This window comes from Stenella coeruleoalba (genome assembly GCF_951394435.1).
Source record: "Stenella coeruleoalba genome assembly, chromosome: 9".
NCBI lineage: Eukaryota > Metazoa > Chordata > Mammalia > Artiodactyla > Delphinidae > Stenella > Stenella coeruleoalba.
In genome coordinates this window covers 31,774,427-31,792,738 of record NC_137155.1, presented here as the reverse complement: position 1 = coordinate 31,792,738, position 18,312 = coordinate 31,774,427, and the positions used below count along the sequence as shown (strand labels likewise).

Below are 18,312 nucleotides of genomic sequence, written 5' to 3'. Positions count from 1 at the left end.
AATCTGCCTCATGGAGGACAGATGATGGATTACAATTAGTTTCTTCTGATACATTTTCTTGATAATAGGAAAGTGGGCTCCCTAAACAGTAACTTGGGGGTTTTAGACAAGTAAGATATATGAATGTTGATTATAATGCATTGAAAATATTGTGAGTACATGAGTAAAAATAGTTACAAACAAGGTTTTGCAGTGGTATTCTCGGAGAATAAAGTTGGAATTTTTCTACTAGTAAATGGACTCTTTTTCCCTTAAATCAAAAACTAAGAAGCTTGGAAGTCACTTAGACCTGTGGAGTGCTTCCAACTTGAGGGAACTCAACTTCAAAATAGAGATGAAATGATTGTTTCTGTAAGTTATCTTTTAAGTGACTTTTCCCCCTCTTATCAGCACATGAAATTGAGCTTGGTTCTCAGATTTCCAGCAAGGAATGTGGTTTAGGGGAAAGACATAGAAACACAGCAGAAGGTGTGTGAGTTCTGCCCTTTCATGCTACATCCTTTGTGGCTGTAGGATCTCTGTGGATGGTCTGCAGTCAGTGTCTCAGATGAAGAGAGAAGGGCAGAACCGTGCAAGATTGGGTCTGGAAGGGACCCGAGCGATCGCGTAGTGACCCAAAGCCCTCCTTTCTTTTCCTTTTCCTCCCTTTACCCTAGATTGTTGAACATACAACAATTTCTTAAAAGTGGCACTGTAGTGATATAAGCTGGATCTCTTGGTATGAGAAAGTATGAACAGTGAGGCAATTGCAGGTATATTACTGAGATATGTTGGAAAGAGCCCTACTCTGGGGAGTCAAGAGGACTGGCTTCTACTTCTAGCTCAGCTGCTTACTTCCTATGAATGTGACGCTGGATGTGTTTTAGGTCTTTGTTTTATACCTTAAAGATGAAGAGCCTGAACAAGATAGTCTTTGAGGATATTTTTTCACCCTTCCAACCCCTAGACTAGCTCCTACAACGGAGCCAGGACTGCTGTGTACAGCTGCCTGGGATGTGTACTGCCCAGCTCCAGGGGTGTGGGTCACATACACTACACAGGTGCGAATGCTTCCACGTGGTTGGCAGGCAAGACAGCATCCCTGAAAAGAGCAGTTCTTAGATTTGTTTGAGGACCAAAAACCCTCAAAGAACTTGTTCATCTCTGCCCTGCTTTATCAGGATCCAGACTCACCTCTGTTGTTCTGATTCTTGCCTGTAGCACACACCTTTGAATCCGGGATCATATATCCACAGTAGTGGATAATCACAGAAAGCAGAGAGCATAATCTACCTTATAATCAGCTCCCATTTTAGTGTCGTCTTTTCTGTGTGCTATAGTAGTTTCTGCCTTGGGCATCTGCCCTCTGGCCTGTATAGACTGTGTAACCTTTGCCACTCAGAAGGTACTTCTGGAATCAACCTTGCTGCTTACCTGACCTTTTCAAATCGCTGTCCCTAGGCCTGCCACACTGTGCCCAACCTCTAGCAGTCCTTAACCATGTCTGTGTCTGGCCCTGTCATGCCCACTGGCCCATCCATTACTTTACCCACATGCTAGGGAGATGCTGAGGTCAAAGACTTTCATATTGTTGAAGCACAGAGGGAGCCTGGACTTCACCAGGCCAGTGTTTCCCAAGCCAAGTTACTGTTTTTCTACAAGCTGCTCATAGGCGGTTGGCACAAAATATCTTTGTGTTTGGAGACAATTGGTTAAACCAGGTTAAATGGACTTTAACATAATAGGTACACTGTGAGTCTCCAAGAATGGCCTAAAACACATAGCTCTTTGCTGACTTGGTGATCTTTAGATACCCCAGAACAGCGTTCTCGGGAGGACCACTTTGGGAAACCTCATTTACAGGTGAGGCCAGGGCAGGCAAGGTCCAAGGCCACAGAGAGTCAGGGACAGGGCCAGAACCAGAGCCCAGGCCCCATACATCTAGGATGCATTGGGAACTAGTGTATTTCTTGTGTGCATAATATTTGAAGATAGCAATCTTCTTAATGATTTCACCTTTAAAGAATGACTTTTTTTTTTTACGTCTTTATTGGAGTATAATTGCTTTACAATGATGTGTTAGTTTCTGCTTTATAACAAAGTGAATCAGTTATACATATACATATGTTCCCATATCTCTTCCCTCTTGCATCTCCCTCCCTCCCACCCTCCCTATCCCACCCTTCCAGGTGGTCACAAAGCACCAAGCTGATCTCCCTGTGCTATGCGGCTGCTTCCCACTAGCTATCTACCTTATGTTAGGTAGTGTATATATGTCCATGCCACTCTCTCGCTTTGTCACAGCTTACCCTTCCCGCTCCCCATAGCCTCAAGTCCATTCTCTAGTAGGTCTGTGTCTTTACTCCCGTCTTACCCCTAAGTTCTTCATGACCTTTTTATTTTTCTTAGATTCCATATATATGTGTTAGCATACGGTATTTGTCTTTCTCTTTCTGACTTACTTCACTCTGTATGACAGACTCTAGGTCTATCCACCTCATTACAAATAACTCAATTTCGTTTCTTTTTATGGCTGAGTAATATTCCATTGTATATATGTGCCACATCTTCTTTATCCATTCATCCAATGATGGGCACTTAGGTTGTTTCCACCCCCTGGCTATTGTAAATAGAGCTGCAATGAACATTTTGGTACATGACTTTTTGAATTATGGTTTTCTCAGGGTATATGCCCAGTAGTGGGATTGCTGGGTCATATGGTAGTTCTATTTGTAGTTTTTTAAGGAACCTCCATACTGTTCTCCATAGTGGCTGTACCAATTCACATTCCCACCAGCAGTGCAGGAGTGTTCCCTTTTCTCCACACCCTCTCCAGCATTTATTGTTTGTAGATTTTTTGATGATGGCCATTCTGACTGGTGTGAGATGATATCTCATTGTAGTTTTGATTTGCATTTCTCTAATGATTAATGATGCTGAGCATTCTTTCATGTGTGTGTTGGCAATCTGTATATCTTCTTTGGAGAAATGTCTATTTAGGTCTTCTGCCCATTTTTGGATTGGGTTGTTTGTCTTTTTGTTATTGAGCTGCATGAGCTGCTTATAGATTTTGGAGATTAATCCTTTGTCAGTTGCTTCATTTGCAAATATTTTCTCCCATTCTGAGGGTTGTCTTTTGGTTTTGTTTATGGTTTCCTTTGCTGTGCAAAAGCTTTTAAGTTTCATTAGGTCCCATTTGTTTATTTTTGTTTTTATTTCCATTTCTCTAGAAGGTGGGTCCAAAAGGATCTTGCTGTGATGTATGTCATAGAGTGTTCTGCCTATGTTTTCCTCTAAGAGTTTGATAGTTTCTGGCCTTACGTTTAGGTCTTTAATCCATTTTGAGCTTATTTTTGTGTATGGTGTTAGGGAGTGATCTAATCTCATAGTTTTACATGTACCTGTCCAGTTTTCCCAGCACCACTTATTGAAGAGGCTGTCCTTTCTCCACTGTACATTCCTGCCTCCTTTATCAAAGATAAGGTGACCATATGTGCCTGGGTTTATCTCTGGGCTTTCTATCCTGTTCCATTGATCTATATCTCTGTTTTTGTGCCAGTACCATACTGTCTTGATTACTGTAGCTTTGTAGTATAGTCTGAAGTCAGGAAGCCTGATTTCTCCAGCTCCATTTTTCGTTCTCAAGATTGCTTTGGCTATTTGGGGTCTTTTGTGTTTCCATACAAATTGTGAAATTTTTTGTTCTAGTTCTGTGAAAAATGCCAGTGGTAGTTTGATAGGGATTGCATTGAATCTGTAGTTTGCTTTGGGTGGTAGAATCATTTTCACAATGTTGATTCTTCCAATCCAAGAACATGGTATATCTCTCCATCTATTTGTATCATCTTTAATTTCTTTCATCAGTGTCTTATAATTTTCTGCATATAGGTCTTTTGTTTCCTTAGGTAGGTTTATTCCTAGATATTTTATTCTTTTTGTTGCAATGGTAAATGGGAGTGTTTTCTTGATTTCACTTTCAGCTTTTTCATCATTAGTGTATAGGAATAGAAGAGATTTCTGTGCATTAATTTTGTATCCTGCTACTTTACCAAATTCATTGATTAGCTCTAGTAGTTTTCTGGTAGCATCTTTAAAGAATGACTTTTGAATGTATCTTATAAGTGAACTAAATGTTACAAAATCCTGCTTAGATCATTGCCGTCTAGGCTAAGATTCTGCAACTAAGCATTTGAATGTTTCTATGCTGTGCCCCCATATGCAGCCCCTTTAACAAGCCATTTAAATGGACAGCTTTTGTTTTTATACTCACTGTTGTCTATACTGGTCTAGTAATACTTGTCTGTTTGTAGGAAAATAGGATGCTGTTTAGAGCCACTCCTTCTCTGGATGCTTGGAAGATTTATGTAGAATTCATTGATGACATCGTGGTGGAAGGCTTTTTTCAAGCAATAATGCATGACTTAGACTTCTTCCTGACGAACACAGAGAAACAACTGAAATCTGCACCGTTTTTTCAAGCACAGATGATCTTAATGCCTCCGGAGATTCTGTTTAAACCTTCTTTAGAAAGAGAGGCTGGGGATGGCTTCTATGATCTGGTGGAAGAAATGCTGTGCAGTAGTTTCCGAATGTCTGCCCAGATGAAGCGAGTAGCAGCACATCTGGAAATAGCAAATTACCAGGTATGTTCTTTGTAAATGGGTATTACATTTATTATGAAGTATATACATGTTAATAGATTAAGAGATTATAAATACATTTATTGGTAATATTACTGAATACTGAATTCAGAGAACAGAATGCAAAGAAATCAGCACTGAACAGGAAATATTACTCTAAAAAAATTCAATATATTTACATATATGTTAACCAATTTTGCACATCTCTTTAGAGTTACAAATAAATGCCAAGCTAATTCCAAAGCTTTTAATCTGAATATACTTCGATTTTGAGTTCTAGTGTTCTCCATTCTAATGTCCACTGTTTTTTGCTGTATTTACACCAAGTATGATTAATTTTGTTTGTATTTAACGTAAAAGCAAGATGCTGTGAGCGGATCCTGAGGCAGCCAGGAAAATCAGGAATTTTAGAACAGCTCTTTAAAATAGGATAAAGCCACATGAAAGAAAATGCCTCATTCCTAGATATATAAATGCAAAAGAGAAAATATTAAGAAGCAATATTTCCGATGAAAAGACAGAGAAGGATATAGAGGGTTGCAACTTCCCAGGATTCAAACAAAATGTGCTTACTCAACTACCCAGTCATTTGAATGCTGAATGCCCATACATATACATATATATTAATTATAATTATGATTAATTATAAAATTAGCTTTTATATTAATGATTCAAAATACATTGGGGTAATGGGGAGCACAAGGAAAGGAGAAGTGGGAAAAGCAACACGGTTTTTGATTTTACCAACTATTCTTTTGAAGAATGGCCTTGGATAATGTTAGGTTGCACATAATTGATAGAGCAGGGTTGGCTTTCATAAGTGCTTGGTTCTCCCCTGATTTAGAATGATATGGACAACATGCTGGGCCTGGTGGAGGTCAGGCAGGAGATCATGAAGAGAGTGGCAGACGTCATCAACAAAGTCTTGGACTTCAGAAACACCCTGGACACATACGCTTACCTCTGGGTGGATGACCGGACCGAGTTTATGAAGCGCTTCCTCCTGTATGGCCATACTGTGTCATCTGAGGAGACAGGGCCTCACGCAGATGAAGACTTTCCCGGACAACCACCAACACTCGAGCAGTTCAAAGAACAGGCAAGGCAAACCCTCTGCATTTATGTAGTTACTAGCTTTTTGATTGAGTTGTTATACAGTGACTATTTTTTTTTTCTAATTGTAGATTAACATTTATGAGGCTTTGTATGTTCAGATGAGCAAGTTTGATGACTTCAGAGTGTTTGATGGTTGGTTCAAGGTGAACGTGAAGCCTTTCAAAGTGAGCTTGCTAAACATTATCAGGAAATGGAGCTGGATGTTTCAGGAGCATCTTTTGAGATTTGTCATTGACAGGTAGTCTTTGGTATTTGGAATGATAACTTTTAACACCTGACTCCTTCTTAAAATTGAGATATTAATTTTAAGAGCATTAAAACTGCCAGTTCTGTAAGAGAGATAACAAGTAATGTTTAATTAGGTAAATAGTGAAAATTAGATTCAGTCAGAAGTCATACTTCTGAATGTTTTAATGAGCTTCATTTGTGTTTGTGTGTGTGTATACATGTTTTTATAGTCTGAATGAGCTACAAGAGTTTATAAAGGAGACAGATGCTGGACTTCAGAGAGAATTAAGTGAAGGTGATCACGATGGTTTAGTTGACATTATGGGGCATCTTCTGGCTGTAAGAAGCCGCCAGAGAGCTACTGATGAACTCTTTGAACCACTAAAAGAAACCATCGCACTCTTGGAAACGTATGGCCAGAAGATGCCTGAGCAGGTCTGTGCTCAGCTAGAGGTCAGTGAGGTGCTAAAATAACCATGATTACCATAAGCTGAGCATCTCCTGTTCTTCTCATGCACTCTCTTATGACACCCTCATAACACCCTATACTGTAGATATTAATGTTTTCGTTTTACAGCTTAGGAATCTGAAGCTTAAAGGGACTTAGTAATCTTCTCAAGGTCACACAAGTAGTAAAGCCAGCCCACATGAATCTAGGGGTGTTTCATGCCCACATCCTCGCTCTGCCTGGCTGTACTCCACTGCCTTCGTGTTAGAAGGTATTCAGGTCATAGAGAGCCTCTAAGTTACTTTTTTGGGTTCCACTTATATCATCGCTTTCACATGTGAAACAAATTCCAGCTCTCTTTCATTTAAATTGCCTGTCAGTTGAGAAGTGACCTAGTCTTTGGAAACATATCATGGACATGTTAAGAAAGAATAAGTAAAGCCCAGTTTGGCTGGAGAAATCACTTTCCTAAACAGGATTTCTGTGTCATCCTCCTCTTTCCGTGTTCTGGAATGACTTGGGGCTGCTGTGTGCCAAACAGTGTACAAAGTCTTTGTAGTTATAACTGAAATCACGAATAAAAATCTCACAATTGAGGCTCTATTCCCATGCCCATATTGAGGTTCTGTAGGTAGTTTATATGTTTATGTCATCCACCAACTTCCAGGGTGAGCTTAGGTTTAACCTTGCAATGGGATCAGTGGACACATTAACTAAAGAGCTTTTATTGAATTCTATCTAGTTCAGTGATTAGAGCATGGAACTCAAACTTAGATTTGTTTTCTGCTAGTCCGTCTCATCTGCTTGCCTCAGAGCATGCTTCCTCTTTGGTAAAATATCCCTCAAGATCCCTCACTTTTTAAATTTGTCTATACTGTCTCCAGTTCCCCATTTAAAAAAAAATTGAGGTGAAATTCACAGTTCACATAACGTAAAAGTAACCATTTCAAAGTGTGTGGCATTTAGTATGTTCAGGAGGTTGTGTAATCACCGCCTGTCTCTAGTTTCAGAACATTTTCCTCACCCCCAAAGAGACTCCATACCCATTAGTTGTCATTCCCCACTCCTCCCCTACTACCTGCCACCAGTCTGGGGCTACTGCTGATCCTTTCCTGTCTTTACGGGTTTACTTACTGTAGATACTTCATATAAGTGGAATTATACAATATGTGACCTTTTGTATCTGGCTTCTCTCACCTGGCATGACGATTTTGAGGTTCATGAACGTTGTAGCATATATCGCTACTTCATTCCTTTTTATGGCTGAATAATGTTCCATTGTATGTGCGTGTGTTTGTGTGTGTGTGTATGTATGTATGTGTGTATATACACACATATACAGTTTGTTTAGCCTTTCACCCATTGAGGAATATTGGGGCTCTTTTCATCTTCTGGCTATTGTGAATAATGCTACTGTGGACATCGGTGCACACGTATTTGTTTGAGTACCTGTTTTCAGATCTTTTTGGAAAACACCTCGGAGTGGAATTGCCGGGTCATATGGGAATTCCAAGTTTAACTTTTTGAGGAACCACCAAAATGTTTTTCACAGCAGCTGCTCCATTTTATATTCCTCATTTTGTTTTGTGAGGATGAAGTGCAACAATGTGTTTATAGATGCTCCCTTGACTACAAAGAATTACTATATATGAATTATTAGATTCTGTTTAAGTATAAAACTGTCTTTAGAACTGAAAATCCAGTTAGACATGGAGTGAGAGATGATGTGGATAGATAGATACATAATAAGAGTGAGACATGAAATAGTCAACAGTAGAACACACTATAAATGTCTGTTTTTAGATTGGGATATTCTTTGAGTCAGACCTTGAACCTTAAAATTTTATGTCATATAGAGAAACCAGTCATAACACAAATAATTGATGGGGGATTATGGCCATGGCCTCCAGAATTTGTATTATAGAAGTTTGGCTCCCACTTCACTGAAGCTAGATTCCAGTCATTTCTGTTGTCTGTTTTTAGGTCTTTAACAAATTTTCCTGATACATATGACACCTTATATACATTGTTCAACAGTAAGCTAACTAGGAGAGTGTAACGATGCAGACATGTTTGATCAGGTCATTTAGTTCTGACTGTCGTCTTAGTTGTTTATGAAAATGGAGGTGTATGTATTCAGTTTCAGTGCTGTGGTCAGGTGGAAGATTTAAAAAATCTTTTATGTGTTTCTTAGTTTATATGCTTTCTAATGGACTCTTTATGTTTCCAAGATGAATAAAAGCAAATGTGCTCTTCTGCCTTTTTTCTATAAAAATAAAAGTTTGGCTCACTAAGGTTTTTGCAGTATTGAAAATATTAGGCTTTTCAGTATTTCAGAAGTGAGCCACACTCTTAGCTCTGTGTGTGTCTCGATGTCGGTAATTCAGGCTGGTCAGCAGGAAAAATAAGATATACAGGCAGTTCAGGTTGCTCGTGGAGGATAACAACGTCCCAATTTTGTTTTAATTTAAGCAATTTGTGAGAGTTGCTGTTTCTCCTTCATAATCATTAGCAGTCATAACACTTCCCAAAACTTGCCTGTGCTTGGTTTGATGCTAAAAAAGCCCCTAGGCATGGCTGTGTCCTCACACCCTATCTATAGTGTGCTCTGAAGCTAGATTACACTTCTGATCTATAGATTTTATCAAGTCCCTTCCCTGTTAAGAAACATTCATTGACCACCTCTAGCCTCAGAATCCTGTCCAGTTTCTGTAGAGCCCACACTCTCACCCCATCCTGCATTGGAAATCTTACCTCACAGGATGTTGAGGGGTCTCACCCTCATCTCTGCCTGCGGAAATCCAGTCATTGTTTTGCGCCTCTGATGCAGTGTTCGTTCATTGAGTGGATCAGTATCAGTTCAACTTTGGAGGTCATCTGATCTTTTGGTTTTCAATGAAAGTTTATTTTTATCCAGTGGAAGCTTCTTTGGAATCCCCAAATATAAAGCAGGTAACGGCAGGTCTAGTGTCATTGAAGAAGGTTAAGGTTAAGGAGCCTGAACCCACTGATGTGACCTCTTCATGTCTTCTCTCCCATGGCCCCGAAGGGACTCCCTGTGACATTTAGGTTCCATGGGGTCAATTGGAAATGCAAAGTGACACTCTGGACAGATGAGGATGCAGAGTTTTGATGAGAAGAAGGATGGAAGAGCAAGATGAAAAACAAGGAGCTTTAGAGCTCAAGTCTTTTAGTTCCTGGCCTGGTCCTGTATCGCCGTCGTGATACCACGTTGCCTCCCAAGCATTTTAATTCCATAACATATAGACCTCCTGATCGAAGTTAATACATTCTGTCATGTAGAATAGTTATTTTGTGTACCTCTCATTCACTCCGACAGATGATACAACAGTTTAAATCTCAAGAATGTGTTTTATCTTTGTAGCCCTCCTCCACCACTCAGATACGACGTATACTTAGCACGGCGCACTCTTCATAATTGACAGTTATGAAATCATTCATCAGATATTTATCAGGGTTACAAAATAGTCTTTAGAACCGATTTTTGTGCTTCAGCGACACAAGTAGAGTCCTATCACCATGGGTGGTTTTGTGTGACAAAACAATTTCAGTGTCCTGAGAGATGACACAGAGAAACAATGCTTTCTTAGTCTGGACACAAGGCATGCTTTTCAACAGCAGTTAAGCACAAGGGCTCTTCAAAGAAAGTAAGTTGCTCTTGTCCTAGTTGCATTGTAGTCAGGGACAGCAGAGTTGAGTTGCTACCTGAACAATTCATGGCTGCTTTTGTCCTCCATCAAGTAGGAATTAACCTTCCCTTTCCTCATCTTACTTCAAAAATCCTAGTCATTTAAAATTAACCCAAATGTTCAAACTCTCCATCCAGACCAAGTAAAAACACAGCTTTGGGAGCCAGAGGAAAACGAAAGATAAGATTGAGTCACATTTTCATCTCTGCCCACCAGGTTCAGAGTGTCCTTTTTTCGCTTGCTAAATTGCTAAATATGGCTCCACTTCTAGTTGTTAGATCAGCAAAGTCATTTTCAGAGCTTTAATGTTATTCCCTCAATAGTAAAACAATTTGGAAATTTCTGTTTATTTTGAAAAGGTTTTCATTTATGCTGAGGTAGATGTTATACCAGAGGACAGCTTTGGTTTACGCTTGGAACATGTGACTCCAAAGGTGCCAGTGGGATTCAGCCTGGCTCTAGGCCTTTTAGTCCCTTTAATCTTTTTGGGAATAAACTCTTTCTCTTAGACAAGAATGAAAGGATGTCATGAGTTAGTGGAAAGAGATTAGAAAAATTTAATCCTGTGGAGTACATTTGTTTTAGGTATTGAAGTAACTTCCCATTTGCACCTTTGTGTTTGTAGGAATTACCTGAAAGATGGAAAACTACCAAAAAGATTGCAGCAACTGTCAGACATGAAATCTCACCTCTCCAAAATGCAGAAGTCACTCTTATAAGGAAAAAATGTATTTTGTTTGATGTAAGCTAGCTAACAAGCTTTGTGGTTTTCTGTTTTTTTTTTTTAAAGAAGGGTTTTATAAGGCTAATTGAAGCTATTTGAGATTCACTTTCAGTTATTTTTCTTCCTTGATCAGGAGAAGCAGGCAGAGTTCAGAGAGCGATTCAGACTCTATGCTCCTCTTCGTTTTAATGCAGAAAATCCATATGGAGTACTTGATAAGGTAATTCTGATCTCAATTATCTTGTGTGTTATAATAGCTATTTCAAAAAATAAATTTGGACACTGAGATACTGCTATATTTTGCCTTAGTTTTGCAATTAGTTATGGGTTGAGAATGAACTATTTAAAACCCAGTTACAAACAATTTTCCCCAAGTAAAATATATTGTGATTTAAATGTCTCTCCAGAAATTATATTGTGATTTAAATCATGTCATCATCAAAGTACACATACTAGTGAAACTAACAAATACTATTATTCTTTATTTTACTTTTTTTTTTAATTGGAGTAAAATTGGTTTACAGTGTTGTGTTAGTTAGTTTTTTATCTAAGTAACAATGAAGTGAATCAGCTATATGTATAACATATATCCCCTCCCTCTTGGACCTCCCTCCCACCCTCCCCCCATCCCACCGATCTAGGTCGTCACAGAGCACTGAGCTGAGCTCCCTGTGCTGTACAGCAGGTCCCCACTAGCTATCTATTTTACACATGGTAGTGTATTTATGTCAAACCTAATCTCCCAGTTCATCCCACCCTCCCCTTCCCTGCCGTGTCCACATGTCCCTTCTCTACATCTATGTCTTCATTCCTACCCTACAAATAGGTTCATCTGTACCATTTTTCTAGATTCCACATATATGCATTGATATACGATATTTGTTTTTCTCTTGACATATAAACACTTTATACGTCAAGAACTTTATTAAACATATTATTTACATTATTTCTTTCAGTTCTTGCAATATCTCTCTGATACAGCTTCTATTTGCCTTTTTTTAGATAAACAATCATGTATAATTGAGTAACTTGTTGGAGATAACAGTTAGTGACAGAATCAGTATTAAAAGTCTAGCTGTTTACTTTCTTTTTTAGTGAGGAATACTAACCATTATACTATTTCCCATGTGATACTTTGTTAGTAACTCTTACTCATAGTAAGGAAAGCCTGTAACTTTTTCGTTTTTTTTCTCTGATTTATGTTTACTGCCTCATCCTATACTTTCTCCTTAGGCCTGATTCCGTGTCCTCTCCCTGACCCCCGACTACACATTGCATCTGCCCCCACGCCCACTCCCCAAGTATGTGTTATGTGGTTTTCTGGAGGTGGCTAGTGTTTCAGGGAGTTTCAAATGAATGCCCATAACTTATTCTTAATTCTGGATACAAATATTATTGAGTCATTTAATCCTAGATTATAATGAACTACTTTATTATAATTGACTATAAGAATGACCGTAATAGGCAAATAATCCGAAAATGGTGAATAATTCATGAGGATTGAAAAAATGCTTTAAACTTTTATTAGAAGAATAATATCTTTGTTTCTCTAAGAATTCTTAAGCTAGCAGCCAAAATGAGAAAGTGACTTTGAAGTTTGCATTGGGGGCTGGGAATTTTTCTGCGTTCATCTAGGCTGCCATCCTGATTTGACTTCACGCTGGAGATAGCCTTTCCTCCTTAGACTGCTGTAAAACTTGGAACTGACAGTTTTTACTTCTCTTTCCAAATTTTGGATTGAATTTAGTTTTAACTGCTTTCAGCCATTCAATAGCATGAGGTCTTCTCTTTCACTTGGCTAAAGAAAAGTGGTTAATATATTCACTGAAAAGGGAGTTGGTTAGAGTATGCGAATAGAGTTGGTTTTTTTAAAAAGATTATATCTAAACTGCAGGTGGTCTGAACAGATTGTGGATATGGAGACATTTTTACTTGACTAGCCAATGTGCTGTGTGTAAACATTTACTGCAGTTATCGTTTATTGACTCCTACCATTTGCATGCTATACTACAACACCATATAGTTACATATTTAAAAGGCAGATATTTATCATACCTACAAAATGTGTTGAGGATGTTTTGAATATAGTAGGACCCGGTTACCTTTATCTTGAAGTCATTCTCTTGTGTGTTTGTTCAACAAGCATATCTAGTGTTTATCTAACTAGATTCAACCAAAGTCATGTATATGTTTGTTCTGGGCTGGTATGGTAGGTCCTAGCACTCATGGCACCTCACTCCAAAAGATGGAAACCATTGACCCTCCAGGAACAGGGGAGTGGTGTAAATCTCTCCTTTTATAACTGATACCTTGGTAAATTTATATTATGTGCTATTGTTTCTTCATAGCCAAAGATACAGTGAACAGTTGAATTAAAATAACTGGATCTATATTTCTAGGAATAATTGAATTAGTATAACTAATAGGAAAAATAATTTAAAATAAATAAAAGGGCTGTTGGCTCTGGGGAGCATGGTTGACTAGACATTTTGAAAATCCATCTTGTAAAACAGATGCTGAAACATGTTCACAAATATGTAACTTTAAATCTATTGCTGATCTCCCAAGAAAGCAAGAGGCAGGGAAATAGAGTAGCTGAAACCAGGATGGAAAGCAGCGGGAAACATAAAAGCCTGTGCTGCTGTAGGGGCAAATCAAAGTACCAGAACTCTAGAACTTTGTGATTAACCCTTTCAGGGCAAACTAGGAGATGCTTTTAAGAGGTTACACCCTTAGTGAATGGGTGGGCTGGGAAAAATCTGCAGCCTGCACGGGGAGCCTATGAGATGACCCATCAGACCTTGCTCTGAATAGGGCGAAAAAAATAGAAAAGGATCCTCTGGGAATTGGTAAACATAGGTCTGTTCTCCCAAGGGTTATGGTGTAATTTTATACTATCCCTATGGTTAAGGAATTTCCAGACCAGGAAACTGATATGGTTACAAGCAGCTCTTCTTAGCACCTAGTAGAAGCAAATCCAAATCTTCTCTGGGTAGAAGAGAATAAGGTGCTCTTATTCTAATCTCCTCAGCGGTCCAACAGATTAAATTCAGTTAAATTTGAGTTTACAATAAAACAGACACACCATCATGCATAAGGGCCAACAGAAAGAGCAAACCACAGATACAGACCCATATGAAATGTCAGATATTAGAAGACATTTATTGGGACTTCCCTGGTGGTCCAGTGGTTAGGATGCCGTGCTTCCACTGCACAGGGCATGGGTTTGATCCCTGGTCAGGGAACTAAGATCCTTCATGTGGCACAGCCAAAAAAAAAAAAAAAAAGAAGAAGAAGAAGACATGTACTCAGGAAATAAAAGTTAACATTGAAAAAAATGAGCAAGTTCTCAGTTTTGAGACTATCAAAAATGATCAGCTGAGTTTGAAAAAGGGTTGGAAACTTATGGAAATGAAAAATAAAAGATTCAACTCAGCAGGGGTTAAAGAACTAATTGAAAAAAGGATTAGTGAAATGCAAATGACATTGGAAAAACTCACTTAGAAGGCAGCACATAGGTGAAAGGAGATGCAAAATACAAAAGAGATTAAGAGACACAGAGTAAGAAGTTAGAATGATGTCTAACTGTTTTACTCAGACTTCCTGGAAGAGAGAATACACAGAATATTAGACAAGCAATAGAGATGTAGTAGCTGAGATTTTTCTAGAACTGGTCAAAGCATGAATCAATAGATTGAGGAAATTCACTGACCGCCAACCAGGATAAATACAAAGTCAACATCTAGACACATCACAATGAACTACAGAATACCAAAGGCAAAGAGAAGACCTTTAAAGCAACCAGATAGAAAAGAAAGATTACCTGTTAGAAATGATGACTGGGCTAAGAGCATATTTGTCATCAGCAACAATGGAAGCCAAAAGGTAGTGGATGATTTTTTCCCAATTCTCCTGTGTAAAATTATATTTCATTAACAAGAGTATATTTTCAGATAAACAAAAATAGTGCATTAACCACCAATAAATCATCACTGAAATAAGTTCCAGTGTGTATATTATAAGAAAAGAGAGGACAAACAAAGCCAAATTTGATTCTCAATATAATTAGAAAAGGCTATTTATACTGACAAATCTCTGTTGGAAAATCAACGATCTTAGGAATAAATAGGGAATGATAGTACAGAAAGAGCAGAAATTCAAAAGATCATAGAATACAATCAATAAGAAATTTAAAATTTAAGCAAAATGGATATATTTCTGGAAAAATATAATTCACTAAAACTATCTCAGAAAGTAACACAGGGACTTCCCTGGTGGCTCAGTGGTTAAGAATCTGCCTGCCAATGAAGGGGACACGGGTTTGAGCCCTGATCCGGGAAGATCTCACATGCCACACAGTGACTAACCCCATGCGCCACAAGTACGGAGCCTGCACTCTAGAGCCCGCAAGCCACAGCTACTGAGCCTGCACGCCTAGAGCTGGTGCTCCACAACAAGAGAAGCCACCACAGTGAGAAGCCCGCGCACCTCAATGAAAAGTAGCCCCTGCTCGCCGCAACTAGAGAAAGCCTGCGCACAGCAACGAAGACCCAATGCAGCCAAAAATAAACTAATTAATTAAAAAAAAAAGACCACAGCTGACTAGTCCTATAACTATGAAAAATTAACCAGTAGGAAAATGAAAAGATAAACCATTAATTTAAAACAGAAAGAACAGCAGGCCATGATAGCATTACAGGTTAATTCCAAGAAGCTTTCAAGAAACAGATATCATTCATATGATTCCAGAGACCGGAAGAAGAATGAACACTCAAAAATTACTCTATGAAGCATGTCTTATTTTTGTGAAAGGACAGTATGAGAAAGGAAAAATGATAAGCCATTCTTTTTTTCTTTTTATTAATTAATTTATTTATTTTTGGTTGCACTGGGTCTTCATTGCTGCACGCAGGCTTTGTCTCTAGTTGCTGCGAGCGGGGGCTGTTCTTTTTTGCTGTGCACTGGCTTCTCATTTCAGTGGCTTCTCTTGTTGTGGAGCACGGGCTCCAGGCACGTGGGCTCAGTAGTTGTGGCTCGCGGGCTCTAGAGAGCAGGCTCAGTAGTTGTGGCGCATGGGCTTAGTCGCTCCGCGGCATGTGGGATCTTCCCACACCAGCGATCGAACCCATGTTCCCTGCATTGGCAGGTGGATTCTCAACCACTGCACCACCAGGGAAGTCCTGATAAGCCACTCTTTTTGGTACACATAGATGCAAACTAACTAAGCAAAAAGTAATCAAATAATCCAATTTATAAATAGTTTGGGTTCATTCCAGGGAAATGTTTTAACATTAGGAAATGAATATAATTTGTCATATTAACAGATTAAGAGAAAAGTCGGTGTATTGATAATCTCTAGGGTATGTTTTAAATCTGAAAGTTCTTTTTTTTAAAGAAGTGATTTATTCTTAGTGGAAGTTCCTAGAAACTTGTCTTTTGCTCCCCAGCAAAGTCGTCCCCAGCTGTATGATGAAAATCAAGAGGAAAATTTGTATTCATAGCAATTTGATACCAGAGCAGATTTTGCTGAAATAATGTATAGGGAGGGTATTGATAACATTACTGTGTTTCCTGATAGTCTACTCTAACTTTTTTGAGTAGTTGTGAGTTTGCTCCTCTAAAGCCCCCATTTTACCAATAATTACACTTCAGATTTCTTTCTATTTTCTTTTAAAAATCAAAGTTGTACAAGTTGACATAACCAGAGCTACACAACGCTGTGGCTTTTCTTCTCTGGCAGTTCATTGGATATTAAGTGTGTTTGTGTGCGTGTGTATGTGTTTTCTCCTTAGGCAAATCAAGAGCTTGAGGCGTTAGAAGAAGAACTGTTGCAGATGCAAGAATCTACTCATCTTTTTGAAGTGGCTCTTCCAGAGTACAAACAAATGAAGCAGTGTCGCAGAGAGATAACATTGCTCAAGGGGCTCTGGGATGTCATTATTTATGTTAAGGTAAGACACTGCTTTTTGAAACCATGCTTTTTTTCTTTTAGTATTTCTTTTGTATAAGTATGCGATTTTTAATGTCTCTGTCATTCTATTTGTGTTTTATAATGTCTTAAAATATGTGGGTATTAGACTTTTTCCCCAGAATTAGAGTTCAGATATCTCTGAATTATCAGTGCTTTTTGTTTGCCATTCTGAATGAAACTTGGTATTATGAGTTGACTGCTTCAAATCCTTCTTGAGAGTTATGTAGGATATAAACAAAAATTAATATGTACCACACACATATGGTCACTTGTGCATACAAACTGATGTGTACACCATGGTTATACTTCCGTACGTGTGCATATATAAACAGGCCTAAACTAAAAATAAAGTTACTTTGTCTGTGTTAATTAAGTTGCAAACTTAAGTGCAAAAATAAGTTCTAGAGGCTTCCCTGGTGGCGCAGTGGTTTGAGAGGCCACCTGCTGATGCAGGGGACAGGGGTTCGTGGCCCGGTCCGGGAAGATCCCACATGCCGCGGAGCGGCTGGGCCCGTGAGCCATGGCCGCTGGGCCTGCGCGTCCGGAGCCTGTGCTCTGCAACGGGATCAACAGTGAGAGGCCCGCGTACCGCAAAAAAAAAAAAAATAAGTTCTAGGAACTAGGCGTATTGCAATATGTGTTATACATTATTTTCTTTGAAGTTAGTTGAAAGCCAGTAAAGAAATATATTAACAAGGCATAGAATATGGTCAAGAAACTCATGAGAGTTTTGTCTATAACAGATGAAGGTTTTCTTATGAAAGCTTATCTTATATGTAGAATTATAAAAATATGGTATTTAATGGTAACATTATTTACCAATTCATTCAGAGTATTCAGGATTAAATGATAATGATGGTATGTGTATGGAATTTGTCATTGCTTCTAGAAATTATCATATCACAATGTTTTAGCCTTAGGTTTGACGTGTTCTGACAACTTTTTTGGTTTTGTGGTGGGGAAGTTTTGACAGGTGCAGTTAATGCTTAAATAATTGACTTTCCCCCGGATGATGGAGTCGCTGTGTATCATCAGTTTAGATATTTTGCTGCGGAGACTTGCTTTCACCAAATGTTGTTGACACTTTTATCTGCTTGTGCGTTTTCAGAGAAGCATTGATAATTGGACTAAAACCCAGTGGAGACAGATTAATGTGGAACAGATGGATGTGGAACTCAGAAGGTTTGCCAAGGCAAGTTCCATAACTGTCTGTGACGACGATTTATCTTCCTCAGCACCACCTTCTTCCATCTTCCCTAACCTAGCGTCTGCTGTGCTGGACTGCATGTCCTTATTTACTTCAAACAGGATGATTTGAAACAGGATTTTGTTTTTCAGTCTCAGCCAGTTGCCCTTGTAATCAAGCCTACCTTTCTGTGAATGAGTGGATAAGAGCATATTAGGGCTAATGAACTGATGAGCAGTGGCTATCATCACGCGCTCCTGTGGCTGTCTAGAACGGAGGCTGGGAGGTGAAGCGCAGGGCTGAGGGAGGG

General features: G+C 38.8%; 1 protein-coding gene across 1 annotated transcript in view; it reads left to right on the top strand.

Annotated features, from left to right (window-relative positions):
* DNAH11 (dynein axonemal heavy chain 11) overlaps positions 1–18,312 on the top strand; it is a 317,894-nt gene that overhangs the window by 57,072 nt on the left and 242,510 nt on the right. The window contains exons 15-22 of the mRNA XM_079931174.1: positions 4,290–4,622; positions 5,464–5,718; positions 5,804–5,973; positions 6,194–6,416; positions 10,747–10,863; positions 10,979–11,065; positions 16,638–16,796; positions 17,925–18,008. Coding sequence (XP_079787300.1) covers positions 4,290–4,622; positions 5,464–5,718; positions 5,804–5,973; positions 6,194–6,416; positions 10,747–10,863; positions 10,979–11,065; positions 16,638–16,796; positions 17,925–18,008 — 1,428 coding nt within the window. The remainder of the gene's footprint in view (positions 1–4,289; positions 4,623–5,463; positions 5,719–5,803; positions 5,974–6,193; positions 6,417–10,746; positions 10,864–10,978; positions 11,066–16,637; positions 16,797–17,924; positions 18,009–18,312) is intronic.